The 20,981-nt window shown below is 43.2% G+C and overlaps 1 protein-coding gene across 1 annotated transcript in view; it reads left to right on the top strand.

Annotated features, from left to right (window-relative positions):
- The first annotated feature begins 11,223 nt into the window (after positions 1-11,223).
- MGMT (O-6-methylguanine-DNA methyltransferase) overlaps positions 11,224-20,981 on the top strand; it is a 143,131-nt gene continuing 133,373 nt past the window's right edge. Inside the window, exons 1-2 of the mRNA XM_052677386.1 lie at positions 11,224-11,650; positions 20,563-20,606. Coding sequence (XP_052533346.1) covers positions 11,224-11,650; positions 20,563-20,606 — 471 coding nt within the window. The remainder of the gene's footprint in view (positions 11,651-20,562; positions 20,607-20,981) is intronic.

Raw genomic sequence — 20,981 nt, 5'->3', positions numbered from 1 at the left:
CTTTGTTCCAGTGAAGTCAATTTGAAGTCGTCCCAACAAGACTGCAGTACGACATCTTGTGTTGTTCTCCAAATTCTGACCACGTTTTGCCCTCAATCTGCCACTATGGCTTCTCACATTTCATTGCTATTTGGGTCTTTTGCCCTCTGTAATGAAACATATGTTTTTGGGTTATTCCTTTCATAAAATTGAATATTTTCGAGCGAAATTTCATTTTGTTCCTCTACGCCCACACTTTTAAAGTGAGTAGACTGGGATTTTTCTTAACGCAGAATATATATACATATTATTTTATACGAGACACAGTGATGATTTTATTCCAGCATAAATGTCATTCCCACATAGTAATTTCATTTGGACTGGTGGAAGTGACTTTTTGTAAGTGTTTGCACCTAATATTAATGTTAAAACTTAGAACATTTCATGGAAGGATAATGACAGAGCCAATTAACTGGCACTGCAGGATTTACTAGTTTCCACTGGAAATACCCAGTCCCTCCTACTGCTGCCATACAGCCAGCCAATGTTATGGAACAAAATAGTGCCTGTTGCTGCTTTTTTTTTTTTTTTTTTAATTTGAAAATGCCTAGAAATATGCCTGAGAAAGTGAAGAAACATGACGGTTTCCCCTTAACTATTTACCTCTGAGTACTGTCAGATAAATGCCATCAGTATCTGAGGTCAGCTTCATTCTGAATAGCGCTGTGCATTCCTGAACTCCTTCCCAAATCTTAGGAAGGCAAAGGGAGGAAAACAAATAGCAGATGTGGGAATTGGGAAAAGGAAATGGCCATTTTTCCAGCGTGGGTCATGGAGAATAGATTAGTAAGTCCAGGATAGTTTAAACATGCTGGCACACACAAGAGATGCTGGCCTTTGCCCAGTACAAACAGTGCCAAATTCGTGAGAGTATGGAGCTTTGTGCATGAGGCTGATCACATGCTGCCAATTTCGAGTGGTTATCCACATGCCATTTAAATGCCCTTGGCTTCCATCCACATGACTTCAGCATTTCCTGATGGCACTTGGGCTGCTGCAGCAGCAGCCCCAGCTCTGGGGCAGGGACGGACGGCTCCAGCCACTGCACACCTCCTGCACTGTGTGCTGCACTGCCCTGAGCACGGTATGGCTGGCACCAGGGCTCAGCTCCGGGGCTGCAGCCTGGCTCTTCTCTGTAGTTACAGGCAGCCCTGCTCACGGGCTGATGGCAAGGAACCCAGCTTGGGAGAGCAAGGGAGTGCTGTAAAACATCGGGTGAATTCTGGGTAGAGACCTGATTTTATTTTTATGTTTTATTGATACAGCAGGATGTGATGCCACTTTAGCTTGTGATAAATCTAGGGGATAATAATGTAGTTCAGTAACTGTGAACTGCACAGGAATAGTAATTACTCCACAATACCCTGTTGGACCAGCACAGTGCTGGAGCCAACATTGCTAAAGAGGACAGGCACGACTGTGGAAGGGAAAACACAGCCTTGGACACGTGAAAAGTGGCCTAGCAGAGACCACCCGGGCACCACATGGCAAACGAGATGTCATCAATTGCATCCCACAGCTCAGGATGTTATTCTTGTGCAGGCCACAATCAATTACATCTGTACAAAATGACTCCACTCACTTTTTTGGGTCTCCGGGAAAATCTTTGCTCAAATTGAAGATGATTTTCTAACAGGCTCTGCTCTTTACCCAATTTTCCAGCTGAGTTGACTGAGGCATAGGCAGGTCAAAAGGCTCACCCAAGGTCGGGGAGTGAATCAATGTGTTAGGCCAGATTAGATCTCAGCCTGTGCTTCGCATTTCATCCTTTGCTGTTACTGTCAGATCACCATTAGAACCAGGTTAACAAAAATGTCACAGATGTGCTTAAAAAATACATGTTTTTAAACTTGTTATCCCAATAAGAATTAAGTTCTTTAGATAGCACATCGTACAAGATTGGGTTCTGAGAGGTTAGGTCTTTAGTGCAAGGGATTCGAGACCCAGGACAATATAAAATCACCAGCAGGAGAAACACAGTTACTGCTATTCAAAAGTAATAAAAACAAAAGTAAAATTCACTGATCAAAACTGGAAGTCCAAGTTCTGCCTGATTTTAATTGTATTTTGCCTTGGGAAAGGCTTCAGATCTGGCCATAAATTAGTATGCTGATCCCATGGCAAGAATTGCGCGTTATTTACTCATTCCCTGACACATGCTGTAGAATTCAAGTGGCAGTTAAACAAAAAGGGTCCTTCATCGAAACCTGAAGGAATTGGGTGTTTTGAGAATAATGCTGGGCTTCCTCTTCCAACCAACGACTGTGCAATTTGGCATGAACTGACCAAAAAGAGCCCATTTCCCCTCAGGGGACTCATGTGTTTCCAGATGTTAGGCACAGAAAGGCACTCAAAGTGCCATGTTTTCAGATGAACTTCTTCCCCAGGAGGGCAGCAGGGAAAAAGGGAGAGGCTCCCAATGGACATGGTGCCATCGCCGTCCTTTTGTACAGCAACCATTACATAAATAAAACAAGGTCATTGAACGATGTTTTTTTCTACGTTCACTTTTACGCCACTGCCTGTGCTGGGCCTTTTGCTTTGCAGGCAATGGGAAAAGATTGCTCTGGAAAGTCTTGCTAGGATGATTTACCCTGCTTGGGATGGTGGCGGGCTCCTGGAACTCTTGGCACAGCCCGGCAATAAGGAAGCTGCATCTCATCGGTTCTCATCTGCAGATCAAAGCAGCTCGGTGGCAACATGAAAAGGCTGTATTTAAAAACTGACAGGATGCCCTTAAAAAAAAATAAAAGAGCAAGCTTAAAGATTCTGGGAAGAATGCATTCTCAGTTTCAAGGAAAATAAAAGAACATCTGAAAAGCAGTATTAAAAATATCCTTAGACTCGGGAGAAACATTTGTATTTGTCCAGTGCTGAAACAATGCACCGATCTAAATGTTCTCTACTGCGTGTTCCATGTCAGTATGAAACTATTTACACATTATACAGTGTTGAACGATGCTGCTTTTTCTCTGGCACTTCTATAAGGGCTGGCTAAAGCTCAGAACAGCCAGCAGATGACAGTGCTTTGATGGAGGCAGCCCCAGAGCAGAGCAAAATTTAGGAACTGTTAAACAAATATAGAACACAGTGCAGTCGCACGTTAGCTCTGACTCCTGGTACCTTACAGTGCTATCAGAAATAGCAATATTATATCTCTCTTTAGACTAGCACACTCCCTCCCTTATTCCTCAGCAGCTCTGCCGCTGCCTTTGCCCACATCTCATTTATGTCAACTGGGAGCTCAAGGAGGCTTCAGCGCATGCCTGACCTTTCCAGGGTGTGCATTTCTTCCTTCACCATCTAGGGACCTGCTTATGCCAGAAAGCTGCTGCAGGTTAACTTGGAATTATTTCATCTTAAGGTGCTTAATATCACAAACACTTTCTTTCTCCTGTTGCAGGTCAGCTGGTATTTTAATGTGTATTATTAAGCCAGTTTAGGAAGCTGAACACGGAATAGATTTGCTTCTGTCAATGTACGTGTGGAAGCAGAGCCCTTAGTTGCATACTGCTGCTGGACTGTATCTGTTTCCTACCAAGTACCTGAGCAACTTGAATCCATCTTCAAAGTAGCATTTCCCTTAAAGAAAGTCATTTTCTCAACACTCCAGAACACCGGGCAATAAGGAAACCATCCTGCAATCTCTCCAACAGATAAAATTTGGATCTGTCACGCTGTAGTCCATGACAGAGCCAGAATCTGCCATGTACACACACACATTCATAGTACATAAATGATAAAATAACCCACACACTGTGTATTTTTTGTGTCTATGGCTTTCCTGGATTTTCTGTGGCATTCAGTACGCTCATGCATTGATTCCCCCAAAACCCAAGGATGAGCATCATTGTTGCTAACACATGTGCATCTCTCTTTTCTTGCACCATACAACTAACCTGAAGTTTATGCTTCTGTAGGGAAAAAAAAAAAAAAAAAAAAAAAAAAAGGCACTTTAATCTGCAAACAGCAATTCATTTCTCATAACACTGATCTTTTGTGATCCACTGACACGACATCAAGCCCGGTGAAATCAGTGGCAGCCTTCTTATCAGCTTCCAAACATGTTTTACACAGTCAGAAAGTCAGAAGAGCACACGGACGATGCAAGCAGACCTGGTGTGTGCCCTGCACACACTTTTCTGACGGAGTTGCTGCCACCCACTCCTGTTTCCCAGCTGCTAACACATGCAGGCAGGCCAGGGGAACCAGATCCCTTTAGCACGGGCTCTGCAACCCAAGAGATACATTTCCACCTGTAGAGAGCAATTTGATATTAACAGCTTTGGCTGCTCTTTGGCAGCTGCGTGATGAGGCTCTCTGGCACCCTGAAGATACACAAGGCTGGAGTTATGCACACGGATTATAACACCACACAGAAGCCATGCATTTTACAAAGACAGACTCCCTAAAGTGTCACACTGTATTTTAGCATTCGAACTTAAGGAGATTCAGTAAAAGAATCCTGCTTCTTTGCAACGGATCTTAGGCTCTGCAGCCTCCTACACATGCATATATCATCATTGACTTCCAAAAGAGTACTGTTGGCTTGAGGGACAGAGGTGCACCTCCTATAATGGTATATACTACATTCCGCAGCAACCTTTCTTCTCATATTTCAGAGTTGAAAAAGGCCTGTCAGAAAGGGGCTATTATGAAAGGGAATTTGAAGACATTCATAAACATCTAGACAGAAAATTGCATTTTCAATATGAGAACCTCAATAGTTAAGGCTACATTTGGGAGATCACTATGGCCCTCTTATTTTCTGCTTACACTGTCAAAGTTTGAATTCATGTTGGGTTTTTGAGCAATTCAAAGAAAGGATACTTTCATAAACATCCATTTCATAAACTACAGCATATCTAATTCTTTGGGTTCTGAAGGCTGAGCTGAATGCAGTGTTTGTAGTCTACTGAGAATATGTCTGCAACACATAAAACAATCTGCTAGGTAAGTTACAAAGCTGTTGACATAGGGAATGAAAATGGAAATTCTGTAGTAGTTTCCTACATGCCCAGTTTTACACCGTACCTTGCCTGATGTTAGCTGATTGGTGCAGTATATCTTGATGTTAGTGCCCCATTTCAGAAATGTTCTGACATTATCTATTTGGCAGTTTGAAAAATAGTATCAAACTCCCAATGCATTTGAGCGCACGCTTCAACACAGCAATCATAATATCCATTTCCATTGATGCAAGAGGCAGGTTAGTACCAACTTCAAGTGGATTCATTTCAAAGACTACAGTACACGATTCTACAACACACACACATCCCTACACATGCCAACACAGCTTGGCTAGAAAGACCAAAAGGAATTAACCTGATTTAATTTCCAGTGCCTCCCGGTAAACGCACAGGTTCGTGTGGGAGCAACTCTGTTCCTACAAAGTAATTGATGCAGCGAGTTCTGTGAATGCAATGGCACAGATAATTGCTGGCAGCCTCAACCACCCGTGGCACAGGAAGGGATGTGAAGAGGAATCTTCATTCACGGCAAAGAATTATTTAAGAACATTTTTCAGACTATTTGCGATGATTACAAAGATGGGCATATCTCTAAACAAATGACCTGACCACTTGGAGGACACGTTCCATTGCAAATATGTTTAATGTATCAATAGGAAAAAATACGTGCCTTAAATTTTGCTGTAATAATTATTGGAAATGCCTGAGCCTCGCTGGAATTTGGCAACAGCAGTGAAAGCTCCATTACATATAAGACTCCAGATACACTTAATTTAACAAAAAATTATCAATGGCCTTGTTGACCAAAAATTTCTCTTATTTAACATTTTTGGCCTTTTTGCCACACAAGGTCTCTGCAGCACAACAGATAAAGATCTACTGGTTAGCTTCATCAATATCATCACAGCATTTTCCACTAATTTCTGGAACAAGCCAGCCAGGAGATAACAAAACCAGCCAACGTAGGGTATATGAAACACCCTAACTTTTTATGATTTTGCCCAAAAGAAAATGAAGCCAATCTCTGCTAATATCCCTTTCATTTACATGATTTGCTACTAAGATTTCCCTAAAGGCATTAGTAGCTGGCAAACAACTCCCAGCACCTTGATTACAGGAAATCATATTTCTCCCAGTGCCAAGCTTCTTCATAACTACTGAAAACGGTTTGCCTACTAAAATACATTTTCTTAACTTACCAGTAATTCTCCACTTCAAACTAACCAATTTCCTTCCCCTCCCAGCGCAGGAACTAGTTGTATTCCCACTCAATATATCCGGATTTCTAGTTTACTTTTCATGTTGTGTTATTTTAGAGTTGGGTCTCTGCTTTCAGGCTGGAAATAGGCCTGGATCACATTTTGGGGGAAGAGGGAGACAAGAAGTTGCATTAGCAGTGGCTACAAACTAACTGAATGACAATGAGGATTTAAAAGCCTCAGATTTTTATCTGAACTCCCTCAAATTTCAAGAAGTGTGGAAATACACTGCACAGACACAGACATCCCAATTTATTTTTTATTTTTTGCAAGGAAGATACTCTTCTTTTATTCAAAAAGAAGGTTCTGTAATCAGCTCAGTTGCTGCAGGAAATGATCTGCTATCACCAGTGATTCTTTCAGGTCTCTGTACTTGGCCACAAAGAGTCCTTCAAATGCTCAGCCTGCTCCTACCCAGACTGAAGAATGAGTCCCACAAAGACACACTTCCTCTACCATAACCCTTAGCCCTCATTTCTCATTCTCCATGAGAAACCCAGAATTCATATCCCACTTCATCAAAATTTAACTCTTTTCAGAGTTCCCAGAAATGCTTGCCCACTCACACACATGCTCCACTTCCAGCAACCCAGGTGTGCACATCTCAGCATTTCACACCAATTAAAACATAAAGACAAACTCTCATAATATGCTGCAAACAAAAGCCTGGGAGAAGATATGATTTCTATTACTAAAACCTATTCTGAAACCAGATTCAGCATGCTTTTTGCACACACATATTTACATTTGCAGGACACATCCCTGCTGTTGGAAAAATGCAAGCATCCCAGCAAACAAAAATCACAGAGTTTCTGGTTTTGTTCAGCCTTTATACTTCTCCTGGAGGTTACACTAAGTGAAAAGCAACACTTATTCACTCACTGAAGTGAAATCATACAAAGGTGAATTACTGCACTTATTCACAGATGAGGAGGTTCAAGCCAGGAGGTCACGAGCACAGTGATCCAGGCCAGATTCGGACTCAGTAAGGCACAGACACACAGAGGCAGAAATATACTAAGCTTTTGTTCAAATCTGACTATTTCCTCTGGGGAAAATTCAAGAACTACAAATGAGGTCCATAGTGCCAGTGGTATTCAATAGGACATGTTCTCTGAGCCTCCACCTGGCTGTACATCACTCTGACAGGAGGGCAGTGGCAGTTCCAGTGCCCAAGTCTCTTCCCCAGCAGGTGTTGCTGAAGGTGGATGCTTCCAGAGGCTGTTCCTTAAGGAGGAATTTAATCCAGACACAAACATTTTCTGATCTTGAGGCCTTTAATAAAATCTCCTTTCTTAAAATTTTCCATTCCATCTCAGAACTTCTGTCACCCTGAAGTTTTTGTCATCAGACTGAGCTTCGGTTTACTTAGAAGAAAATTCACATGGTGACACCAGAAGGGCTTTGTGAACTTAACTGCAGACAGAAGTGGGTTTAGTTTGGGAAAACATTTTTTTGTACCTGAACACAACATCTTACATGAATGGTATCCCATATTCAGCAAACTTACCAACAAATCATGGAAGAATCCCAGAGATAATGCCTTGAATGCAGAATAAAGGGTTAGGACAGGAGGGGGCATGAATGTTTACAAGGGTGGATAGTGATAGGACAAAAGGGAATGGTTTTAAACTGAGACAGGGGAGGTTTAGGTTGGATATGAGGAGGAAGTTTTTCCCCCAGAGGGTGGTGAGGCACTGGCACAGGTTGCCCAAGGAGGCTGTGGATGCCCCATCCCTGCAGGCATTCAAGGCCAGGCTGGATGTGGCTCTGGGCAGCCTGGGCTGCTGGTTGGTGACCTGCACACAGCAGGGGATTGGAGCTGGATGAGCATTGTGGTCCTTTGCAATCCAGGCCATTGTATGATTCTATGACTGTGATTCTATGATATGACAAGATTCAAAAAACGTTAGAAATCTTTTGTCTTCTTACAATATTGGTGTTATGAAACATGCCCCATAAGCTTTAGTATTAGTGAACTGGATGTGTCATGCAGAAGCTGGAGACTCTTGCTGGAGCAAGAAAATTAACAACCAGTGGCACTTACAGATAATTTAAGAAGGAATCCTTACAAGATATACCAAGTAAAGCAGTAGGAACAGGCCAGAATCTACAGAAAAAGGGGGTTTATATCTTCTATTGACACTCTTGTCATTGGCCTGTGATACATCTAATTAGAAATAGTCTTCCCAGCAATTTCCTATCCATTAAAGGATAGACTAGGAGGGAATTCAAAAGTTCAGTGGTTGGAATTATACCGGTAAAATAATAAAGATTAAAATCTGGTCAGCTGAGGGATTAGAGGAGATTTGAATAAGATGTTTGGAATTCTTGGGGCAGAGTGCAAAGTGCTCAGGAGTACCCTGCTTACATCATTTGCTAACAGAAGAATATGACACTTTGATTAGGTTAGAACACAGTGAGGTTTCAATTCCTACGCTTCTTTCTACTGCAAACAGACAAGTTGTGGACTCACTGCCAAACCCCCAAATGCTTGGTTTTAAGAGGGTCCGGACATTATACCTTCCCTATTCAAACCTGTTATAATGCAAACCAAAATCATATTAAAGATAATCAATTTTCATGCTTCAGGCAATAAGGAGATCAGCCTGGGAGGGGAGTTAGAAAAGATTTATATGCATTTTCTGGAGGCTTCCACACAAAGTTTCAGGAAGTGGCTACTTTTCAGAAATGCAGAACAGCACAGAGTGATTTCATTCAGTTTAGCACTGTTTCCCTTTAATCTGGCATTATAATATTTTCAAAGTAAAATAAGTTCATTTTTAAGAGATAAGATACCAGGCTGAAATTTCCAAAGCACTTAAAATTGTAAACATTCACTAATACCTGGAAGGAATTAATGAACCTCACGCTGTTAATTGAAACTCAAGCAGATATCCTGCTTTACCCTTTCTCCTGTCACTCGCTTCTCATCAGGTAGGTGCCAGCACAACCTGACTTACTCCACTTGACCCAACCCCAGAAGTGGAGAATATAGCAGGGACACAGTTTCAGGCTTGAAGCAGCTCCATACACTTCCCATCATGGCTCGGATACACAGAGCAGAGGTAAAGGGACTTCAGGCCTACTCACATCTCCTATGCGGATGTGCCCGAGAATCTCCTATATGTTTTAAGATTGCATAAATCTGTAAGTATTTAATTATACAGTGACATTACGTATTCATAGTCTACTGGGAAGCAGTCCTTCAGGGAATTCAGTGCTAATTAAGTTTTCTCTTCAAGCAGTGCTGTTGTCAGTGCTAACAACTGCCATGCCCATGCCGGTCAATAGCCTGGTCCTCCTCAACTGGAAGAGCACAGACTGACCTGCAGTGCTCACCTTCATGTTGGCATCCTGAAGGCAAAGAAATGACAACTTATAGCAAGGAGGACCACTGAAACTGACTTTGAGAATGGTTGGATTACAAACCTCCACACTCCTTCCTTTTAAACACAATACCAGAATGTAAAACATCTGGGAAAAAGAAAATAAAGGATCCAAGTTTAAGAAGTTTGATATTTGCATTCTAAAATAATAACTATCCCTTGGGTATCCCATCCAGCCCACAGTTTACTGAAATGAAGAGATTGTTCATTTAGAGATGAGACTGTCTTCACATAAGCCACTGCACTTGTATGGGGCACACCATGGCAATACCTTTTCATTTACTGTTAATCCGACCTTCATTAAAGATGCTGGGAAGCTTCATTTTCTCCTGACAGCATACAGCACTGCTTATGTAGTAAGTCTAAGTAATCTGTTCACTAGCAAAGGTTACTGTAAAGGTAACAGAAATTAATTTTGAATGCTTAAAAAATCAGAAAATATGAATATGTTTGTAAGTTGTCGCAAAAATGGAATAGGTTTTCCTGCATTTCTCCTTAACTGAAATATTGTTTCTGTGCCTCTTAAAGGTATTGAGAAAATGCTCATATAAAGAGATTTGAATTTATTTTTCTTAAACAAAATAACTGCAATTTATCCTTCACCGATCACAAGGATCACTTCTATCTTGCTCTAAATCATAGAATCACAGCATGGCCTGGGTTGCAAAGGAGCACAGTGCTCATCCAGTTCCAACCCCCTGCTGTGTGCAGGTCACCAACCAGCAGCCCAGGCTGCCCAGAGCCACATCCAGCCTGGCCTTGAATGCCTGCAGGGATGGGGCATCCACAGCCTCCTTGGGTAACCTGTGCCAGTGCCTCACCATCATCTGGGGGAAAAACTTCCTCCTCATATCTAAATGGCAATGTCCATAAAAGTCACAGTTAACAGGACGGGGTGGAAACACTGTACACTGTTACTCTGAGATGTGCAGAGATTTTTGGCCAACACCTTGCTTATGTAGATGGCAAAGATGGTCGAACAGGCTGCTCAACATCCCCTGCTCACAACTGCCTTGTTGAAAGTCTGCCCCAGGTGCAACTATTCCAAAGGTATCTTCAATTGCATTGGAGAAACTTCTGCATTTTGGAGCAAACTTTGTCATTTTTTAGAGCCAGATTTAACACACAGGCACTCACTCAGTGCTATTTTATTTGCAGCACTCACTTCCTGTAGAAAAGAAAAAAAAAAAAAAAATAGATTGCTAGGGTTCTGTGATGACTTTTTAAAGCTGCTCTGTTATTTCCCACGTGGATTCCTCCACTTCCCCATTCTGTGATAACTTCTGCATCCCTACAGCACCACTATAAAAATTTTTTTGCTGATGTAACTCAGGTGTAAGTTTCAGACAGCAAGAAAAATCTTTAGGTGGAAAATGAGAGCTGCAAACTTGAGCAGCGCTCCTTTCGCGAGGCGAAACAAAGCTCTGCTTTCCTCCCCACGTGCTGCCTTTTAGAAGTCGGGTTTGCGGAACTTGTAAACGTGCAAACTGAGCGGAGCGGGCCGGCTGCTCGCCCGCACCCCGGCACTAAGCAAAGGACAGGCGAGGGAACGCTTTAAATGGCGAAATGGGCAGCGCAGCAAATCTCGCGCTCTGCTCCCAGCTCGCCGCAGCAGCCAGAACTCAGCAGCTCCTTTCGGCCCCCGTGGGGTTGTGGGGAATGTTTACCAAGAGGCCCAGACCGGCTCTCGGAGCAGCTGAGCGCGGAGGCGATCAGCGCCCACGAGGTTCGGGCAAGGTGAGGTCGCTCACCGGGGCTGCTCTGCCTCTGCCGCCGCCCCTCCGAGCCCCGCGTGTGCTCTGTAAGATTGTGCGGGACCGCTGGGCCCGGCTGATGGCGGCCTCATGGCTGTGGGAGGAGGAGCCGGGACGGGCGGGCGGTGCTGCGGGTCGGGCCGGGCCGGGAGCGGGGCGGGGAGAGCTCGGCGGTGCGGCCGGGGGCGGTGAGCGGTCGGAAGCGCTGCACGTGTCTGCGTTGCAAGTTCGGTGTCTCTGTAAGTTGTGTGTGTGCAGTGAGTGAGGAGGACGGCTCGCTTCCTGCATCCGCGGCCCTTCCTACTTGTAGCGTTTGGGGAGGAAACGTTGCTTTAGTGCAAAGGTTTTGGCATCTGGCGCTTTTCAGCGCAGGCAGAGCCGCGCTTCAGCCGAGAAGCAGCGATCTGGGCACGGGGCGGCTGTGGCCTCGCTGCCCCGCTCATGTTCTAACACTGAGATCCGCCGAGACACAGCACTGCCTCCCTGATCAGGGGATGATCAGAGGGCTGCAGCACCTCCCCTACGAAGATAGGCTGAGGGAGCTGGGCTTGTTCAGCCTGGAAAAAAGATGGCTGCAGGGTGACCTCATTGCAGCCTTCAGTACCTAAAGGGAGCCTACAAACAGGAGGGGAATCAACTCTTTGAAAGGGTGGATAACAACAGGACAAGGGGAAATGGCTTTAAGTTGAAGGAGGGAAGATTGAGGTTGGGTGTCAGGGGGAAGCTCTTTCCTATGAGAGTGGTGAGGTGCTGGAACAGCTGCCCAGAGAGGCTGTGATGCCCTGTCCATCCCTGGAGGTGTTCAAGGCCAGGTTGGATGGGGCCCTGGGCAGCCTGGGCTGGTATGAAACGTGGAGGTTTTAGGCTTTGGAACATGAACACAGATAGCACAGTGCTTTGTTTTAAACCCAAGTTATTATGCCAGGTGTTCATTTTAGGGCAGGGTTCAAACAGGTCTGTCTCTCCAGTTTGTGTAATCTTTAAAGTTCCTTTATACACAGTTGACATCTGTGGTGCTTTCTGAAGCTTATTTTCTATGAAGCAGAGGCCCCTACATGTCCCTGTAGTGCAGGCTACTTGTGTGTAACGAGGCACAGTTCTCAGGAATTTGCCCAGTTTGCATTCTTGGAATGATCTGTGAGTTTGTGTGACAGAATTGGAGATGTCCAAGTAAAAAGTTTTGTCTGCTTTGTTTTTAAACAGAAGCATAGCGCATCTGGACAACTCCACCCAAAGTCTCAAGCTTCAGAGGAAATAAGATGTACCCATGTGAGCTTGCAAGGTGGCTTTAGCAGTTCCTATCTGCATTCTGATCCATGACAAGTTAATTACACCAATTACACCAGCAACTGAACAGAAGCTCTATAGGAAACTGTTGTAGTTATATTGCAACTTGTGTTACCGTGACTACTTTATCTCTTGATAACTGTAATTAACTTGTCACCACTGCTTAATGCTTAACGTATGTGGAGAATCAGTTAATGGCATCACTAAAGGAATGGTAGCCTGAAGGAGAAGCTCATGCCCTTTGGGAAGGTTATCGGGGTTTCCCTGAATGGCTAATTCAAGGGCTTGTGGAGAAAAAGTATTAAGTTTGTTGCGTGGATAAGATGGAAAGGCTGTGCCGAAGAAATTCTGCTTCAACTGACTTCAGTGATGGGAAACTTTATTAGAAGGAACAGTAGTGTAAAAAATCCAAAGGAGAGTATGTTGGAGACATGGACAGCTGTTCTTGTAGTATTGTTGTCTATGGCCGCGTGCACGTTGGAATTTGGGGCAACAAGAACAACTGATTCAGCCTTAGTATTCCAGCTGCTCTACCTGGCCGTGTTCCGAGCAACCAGTGCAGAACTTCCTTGTGAGCCCTGCCCTTCATCTCTGATACAAGGGATGGAATTATCTTTTGTGGTGACTGAGGCCTCGCTCCTGCTGTGATGGCCCTTGTGCTATATGTGGTGTAAGAGCTGAATCATTGACTTTAGGTGAGCAAGCTTCAGGTCCTGGGTTGTTGGGCATTTTGTGGTGTTTACATCAATCTGAGAACATAGTGAGCTGTCTGCTAGGGATTTAGCTGACCTGAGTTGCATTTATTTTCCACAGAAAGCCTTGCATTTTGTAATAACGGCAACGCTTCTCATTTTATGTTTCACAGAACGGTATGTTGAATTCTGAACGTGTGAAACTTCTAAGTACATCCTGAAGGCATTAGGCTTCGGCCTAACGCTTGTAAAGATTTCCTGCGTTGGAATAATTTCCTGTTTGTAACACTGGTGAAGTCAGCAAGTGCCTAACCTGGCCTGTATTACCCATTCCCCGTAGCTGACGGGTGAAGCCAAATGCGCATCCCACCAATGGCACGACTCGTAAAAGCAAGCACTTGTTAAATCTATTTGTTTTTATTATGGACATCGATCTGCCAGTCGCAATAATGCATTTATGGACATTTTTCTGCAAGCGCAGCGCTGGTGGCAGTTTTTACTGACAAATTGAGTCATATGGACAGTAGTTCAAAATACGCTTACTTTATTGACGGATTGTGCAATTCTCTAGTTTACTGGGTGTTCATAAGGTATCTGGACTGGTGAAGAGAATGTAACTAATGGGGAAAGGTAGAATGAAGTTTTAATTTTAGGAGGCTCGAAATCTTTGAGGCAGTGACAGGTTTCGGTGTCTTGGCTGTTCTTGCAGATCTTTTCATTAATGCCATAATTAAAAAAGCAGAGGTGTCCTAGTGAGGGCTTCAGCTTTGCTAATTTGTATGAAGGTATAATGAGCAAACCCTTCCTAATGCAGAAGAGAAACCTGTTACCTTTTTTCCTTCCATTCTTGTGCTTGGCCAGCATTAATTTCAACAGACAGGTAGAGAAACAAGCAACTATAAAAACAAATCAAGCCCGTACTGGAATATTTTCCCAAAATATAGTATGCAATTTTAAAAGTGCTGATACTGTAACCTACTATAACCTATGCTCCAGACTATTGTTTGTAAAAAGTGGAGTATATTTGAAGACCAATAAAGCTCGTGTGGCTTTGGAGTTCAGTTGTTTTGATTTAGTTTTTTGAGGTATGTCACCATTTTGGTTTGAACTGAGATAGGAGGTTTATGCTGGATATGAGGAGGAAGTTTTTGAGCCAGAGGGTGGTGAGGCACTGGCACAGGTTGCCCAAGGAGGCTGTGGATGCCCCATCCGTGCAGGCATTCAAGGCCAGGCTGGATGTGGCTCTGGGCAGCCTGGGCTTCTGGTTGGTGACCTGCACACAGCAGGGGTTGGAGCTGGATGAGCACTGTGCTCCTTTGCAACCCAGGCCATTCTGTGATTCTATGATTTTGATGCTTTTTGCTAATCCTTTTCAAGGAGTCTGCTTATTTATTATTTTGTATCAACAGTGAAAAAGCATCTTGATGTGTCAGGACTATGCGCTACTTTGTGTTATGATGTATTCAATAACAGAAACCATTTCAGGTACGTTTTCAAGTCGCTTCTTAAACTTGAACCTGCAGCTGAAGTTCTGCCCAACACTTTCAATTATATGGAAGTATTTTCATCTGAATAGATTCCACTTAAGGTTAATTTCACAAAAATGGAATTTTATTGGTATAAAGTTTATGATTATTTTTTTTTCTTCTCAGCTTTCTAAGCAGAATAACATATCTTGGTCCTACAGATAGAGGGCCAATAGTGTTGAGTCAAAGGAAGACAGAATAATTCTGCCTCTTAAAGAACAGGAACAAGTGGCATCTGAAGGAGCAACAGGTGGCAGTTCAGATCAGTTGTGTGCACTGCACGGGGTGCAGCTGAGTGATGGTGTTGGAATCAGGTTGCTAGGTTTGGGTTCAGAAGGCAAGTGGGTGAACACTGAGACCTTTGGGAGTTTCCTTTCACATTCAGAAATCCTGTTTCTGATTGGGAAGATTTGAAACCCATATCTTGTGGGGTGGGACGGTGTACAAGTGAAGCAATCACTAAGTGCTTGCTGTGTGCTGTTGGGAACCTGCTTTGGCAGGGGGGTTGGACTCGATGATCTCTGGAGGTCCCTTCCAACCCCTACAATTCTGTGATTCTGTGAAGGTGGGATGCTGGAGTGATGGGCTTTTGGTCTACTCTTTGTTAGTAGAGAGCAAGCATTGATGCTGTCTTGTAAGTGTTGCAGCTGCATAATTAGCATTCCAATAATATTTTAGTTATCTGACTGCTTTAAATGAGTCAGTGCAATGCAAACAGTGAAATTATTTTGGGTTGTTTGTATATTTGAGCATGCAGAAGGTCTGTTAATTAGTTAAACTTTTTAATAAACACTTAAAGTAAACTTAAGGCCCAGTTAAATAATTAAAACTTTTCAATTTAGCTTTATAAAATCACAAGGTGGGGTGTTCTGCATCTAAAATTACCCATGAAATACACAACTGCTTGGAGAGCCGTGGGTCGCCTTTGGTGGTGGGACGTTTTTAGACTGTTACTGGAAACACAGTAGAAAAGTAGTGGAAAAACAATTCACAAACAACTTTTTTTCCCCTTTGTCTTGCTTTGCTGAAGTTCAGTGTGACTAAATACAATGTCCTGAAAAGGGCGGGGAGAAAAAGGGAAATCCCTTACATGAAAATAGCTCCGGTTATTTGCTGATGTTCCTTCTGTCCATGAAATGCTAGGATTCCTTGTTGGTTGGCTGAGAGATAAGATTAGCCTCATTCAAACTGATCTTAGGTTTTCTTTTCTTTTATTTATCTATTCCTGGAAGTATAGCTGAACTGGTAGGCTTTGGATCCTGTTTGCAGAGGGTGTGGGGCATCATTGCTTTTCAGCTTTGAGGTCGGGCCGTTGGAGGGTGAGCTGTGCCCAAGTCCAGCGTTGCATTTCCAGAGATGGAATTTGAGAGCCAACATGGCAAGGTGGTCAATCAGAGACTAACTTTCCTTTATAGATGTTTGTGCTTTTCTTTTTTAAGACAGCAGAATAATAGTGCTGTTATTTTCACCAGATCATTAGTCGTGTGCTAGTGGATGCACCTCCTGTTTTATGACTGGTAATACATACAGCCTGCTTGTGAATGCTGCACGGTTGTGTCTTTGTGCATCTATATTTGATTCCATAGTCAGAGTTTCTAAGAATATGATTAACCCTGTGGGTCATCTTATAATGTAATTATTAATGATTGATTCTGTTTATCCTTGAAATCAATATAAGAAGCAAAATGGTTTGGCATATATTTGGGGTTGATTTCTAACATTCAGTAAACATGATCTCGTGACAAGACTACTATAGGTTTATTACTCAGAACGTGTTTGATGAATCTGAAGTGTGTAATTAGTTTTATATAATGATGGTGATACGTGGTGTTTTTACATGACTTATGTTAATATGGCCAATAGTGTTAACATCTCCTGCCACTAATAGTTAGGGTGGGGATGTATAGTAATTGATCTTCCTGGGAGTGCTGTAATGTAAAAACAATTCAGGCTGTTTGAAGTATATTTTACAAGTGTGCATTGGGCCTTTGGGATGTTATACTGAAAAACCCAATTGTACAGTTACCATGGGAACCCAATTAGAATAGATTGCTTGAGTTTTTTTCAGTCTTTCATCTTGACCAAAAATCTAATGTACTTTAAATGTTTTCATATGGAATTTTATTCATATACTGACTTGATATATTAGCTCTTTTAAAATTTTAGTACCAAAACCAAAGAGTATTAAGTTCTCTGGATCCTTAGGACTTTTCTTTCAAGGAGAATCTTCCTTTATTATTTAAAAGTTGATGAACTAAGAAAAATACTTCTTATGAATCTTATAGGTCTCGTCATTGTGCTGCCATTGTGTGTGCTTTGCAGGCTGCAGTTCTGTGAGAGTAAAGGGGAAAACTCTTGAAATCCCAAGGACTTGTGTTCTAACCCATCAGCACCATCTGGCTGGAATGCTTCATGGCCTTTAAAGAGTCTTAGTTTTGACATATGATCTGACTGTTCTCTACATTTACGTTCTGTTAATGTATTTCAAGGTTTGGGATGCTTGCAGGATAGGTCTACAATACGTTGGTTTCCTGTGCTGTAGGTGGTCCTTCTACAGAGGAGCTCCTACGCAGCACTGATGGATTTGTTCTCCATGCCTAAGGGCATCCTGGACCTGGCTGCTCACCCATTGCTGGGGCACCAAAGGAGGAGCTCAGTGGGAGGTGGGCTTCCTTGGTCCCAGCCAGGCAGCTCTGTGCCAGCCAATGAGGGTGGGGACAGATTTTGCCTTTTTTGATTTCTTGCTCGTGATTCAGTCCCTTCGGTTTGTCCAGTCTCTGCAGGTGGAGGAGGAAACCACCCACCTTGGTGAAGTGGATGATGGTGAGAGCTCAGTCTTTAAGGCAGGTTCAGTGATTCTGGGATCTTGGTTTCTGATACGTGAGCCAGAATGAGGGCGGTCCTGTGTGGAGCCAGGAGCTGGACTTGATGCTCCTTATGGGGCCCTTCCAACTCAGGATGTTCTGTGATCATGGTTGAGTCTGAAAAGTCATTCCTGTGCCATTCGGGAGAGATTCTGAGTTCTTAGCCTATCAGCCTTAGGGGAGCCTTCAGCTACATTTGGAAATGAGTTAGTGCATGTATTGGCCTCTTGTAACGAGGCAGCCACGTTGAAAGGTTGATAAGATGCATTTTGGAGCCATACTTTAAAACTCCCCAGCCCTCTGAAGCTGGAGAGCTGTCCTGTATGGCTTCCCCCAGCACAGCTGCAGGCCTTCTCCCTGGCCCTGTGGTTTGGGTTTTACTATGTTGGATCCACCTGTCAGCCATGCTGACACTTGGAGAGCTCCACCTGGGGCAGAAATGGGTCATGAACAGTCATCAATCATCGGGCCTCCTCGGACACCGTGCAGCTTCTGTCCAGCTAATTGCTTCATTTGTCCTTCTCAGCTGCCGTGCTCCCCAGGTCTGTGTGTCCAGGGGCTTCCCCTGCGCATCTCCTGCTCTGCAGAGCTCCTCAGCGTGCAGCCGGGGCGCTTGCAGTGTTCAGTAAGTCTTTGTGTAAGGATCCTTACAGCTGGATCCCTTCCTGCCACCGTCCAGTCTCAAAGTCAGCCAGTTTCTCTGCCAGACCCCATGCCCTCCTGAGCTGCGTTTGCTTACAGTAGGCTTTCATTCTGGTGCAGCAGGTAGAAAGTGCTGTTTGCAGGCACACCTGGTGTGAAGTTGTAGGGGTGGCTGTGTCATCAATTGCATTGAGGAAACCTGAAAGGGAGTTGCATAAAACTGTTGTAGGTGATTTCAGTAACTGATCTGGATTTGCCTTCAACTGTGTGGTTTGCATCTAAAGTATGAGAGCATCTTTATGGGATGATGAGGAGATTTTGCGATAAACATCAGTGCTTTGTGTAGAACTTCAGTAGTGATTAAGCTGCTGTTGCCACTGCAGGAATTAGCTGCTGCTTGAAACAACTTCAAGTCTTGTTTATTTTTTTGTATTTGATGTGGCTTCTTTCATAAGCAGACAACACTTTTGCTGCAAATCAGTACCATAAATTTCTTCTGAAAAGGGACGTTTGCTGAATGATGCTGTCCCAGAGACAGCTGCTTGGCACAGAATGAGCACTCCTTGCCTGCCAGGAAGGATAGTTTGCATTCCCTTGCCTTTTGTGGTATGATTAATAGATAGAGAAAGCTTGCATTTGACATCCATCCCCTCACAGTTACTGATTTTTATGTTTTTTCTACTTTCTGATGCTTTAGTTTTATTCAAGCTTATACTGAAATGTTTACTTAGATTTCTTTTATAATAGCTGCAGCATTCAGTGAATACATGAGTGGTGGAAGAGGTGCTTGGCAAATAGCAGTGCGTTGCTCTCAGCTGTGCTTCCTTGCTGTGCTCATCATCCAAGGAGTTTTCAGCTTTTTGTTATCTCATAAGTTTTCATGCTTGTCCAGCATGTAAAATGTTAAAATGTGTCACTGGGAATTCCGCTCCTTACTTTCAGATGGGTCCAAGCGTCTCTGTCTTAAAAGGAAAAAAAAAACCAAAACCAAATACTTCTAGTGAAACTTGAGGGATGTCTAAAATGTGTTGAGGTGAAGTGGATCTGACTGTAGGGCTGCAGCCTTCCTTCTTGCTTTGTTGTCCTTCCCTTTTATTTCTGGCGATGGTTTAATTTGAGGCCTCAGCCTCCATTCCCTGGTATCGAATGCCTTCTGACTGCCTGGCTGCTCTAGCACAGGGTGCACATGATGCCCAATTAACTGTTAAATGGTGATTGTGTGATGCTTGGTGCAAGTGAGGCAAAGTGTTTAGATGCAGTTCTGTGTGGCCTGTATTCATATTCGGGTTCCCAAAGATGCAGGTGCTTCAGTGCTCAGATTCAGGTGCTCTGAGCTTCCCTCCTCGCATTGAGGCATAGATTGGAGGATGGCTTGGGTTGGAAGGGACCTCATGGATTGGGTTCCCTGGCTGAAGGCCAGAGCTCCCTGTGGATTTTGGCTGAGCTGTGACAGCTGCCTTGATTTCCAAAATGTCTTCTTGTAGCAGATCTATGTGGAGACACAGTGATTTTAACGTAGTGATGCTGAGAAGAAAGTGAAGGGGAAAAATGAAATGCTGAGGAAGTAACAGTTGTCTTGTATTTCAAAAGGGAGAGCAGAGGAACCATTTTGTTAATAGTACATTTAAAAGATGTATTTCAGTTCCAATAATTAACATTTCCTGTGTGCTTCTGAGTATTTTGCAAGCTTTGCTTTCAAGCCCCAAGTCTTACTATGGAAGTCTCTTGCTTTCATTCCTTAAAATACATAACTCCCTAAAATACAGAAGTTTATGTTACTAAATGCCTCTGAACCAAATGCCTGCACAGATAATTCCTGAGTTCATAGCAGGTCTTAGAGGGCATTCTTGTAGGAAAGATCAAAATTTGCTTGCTAAGAATGTGTTGTGGTGTTGCTTTTGCCTCACAACAAGCAAGAGATGACCTGATGAGCATCAGCATTCCTGTTTGCTTGAAAACATAAGCGAATACTTAAATAAGTAACCTTTACTTTGTTGGTATTTGTACTAAAAGATAGAGCCTGTTTAAAGAAAATGATACAAAGTTCTACAAATAAAAATAAAAAAAATCATGTTGATGTACTGTGCTTCCTGTGATACTCTAATTACATTTTCTGATGAAGATTATTTTTTTCTTACAGGCAGACATCATTCATCTACCATGGCAGCAAGGCGCGTTCTGAAAGTAAGTTCCTTGTAAGATACCCTTACATTTAGGTATGTGTTAGGGGGCTGGCATTAAGAAAGAATTCACGTAACATAGTTTGTTTTTTTCCCCAGTGTCCAGCAGTCAGTATTAAGGATCCAGTTGACAAGATTGATGCTGCACTGTAAATCTCTGTAGCTCTGTCATGGTTGGTAACAGGCATCAGTGGACCTTTCCTCAGCACGTATCTATCTTCCTCGGAGCATAAACTGATAGGACAGTGCTACCTTTTCTGTGTTAAGTTGGCTGTTTGCTTCCCTTCCCCTCATAAATGCCTCATTTATTGAAAAATAGATGCATGCTGAATTTTGGACTTTAATTCTTCAGTAAGGTCTAAGTGTAGGGAAATGTTTG

The sequence above is a fragment of the Tympanuchus pallidicinctus genome, unplaced genomic scaffold (genome assembly GCF_026119805.1).
Source record: "Tympanuchus pallidicinctus isolate F22 unplaced genomic scaffold, pur_lepc_1.0 scaffold16, whole genome shotgun sequence".
In the NCBI taxonomy this organism is placed as follows: Eukaryota; Metazoa; Chordata; class Aves; order Galliformes; family Phasianidae; genus Tympanuchus; species Tympanuchus pallidicinctus.
The sequence above is the reverse complement of the archived record's forward strand: the minus strand, read 5'-3'. Positions and strand labels throughout refer to the sequence as shown.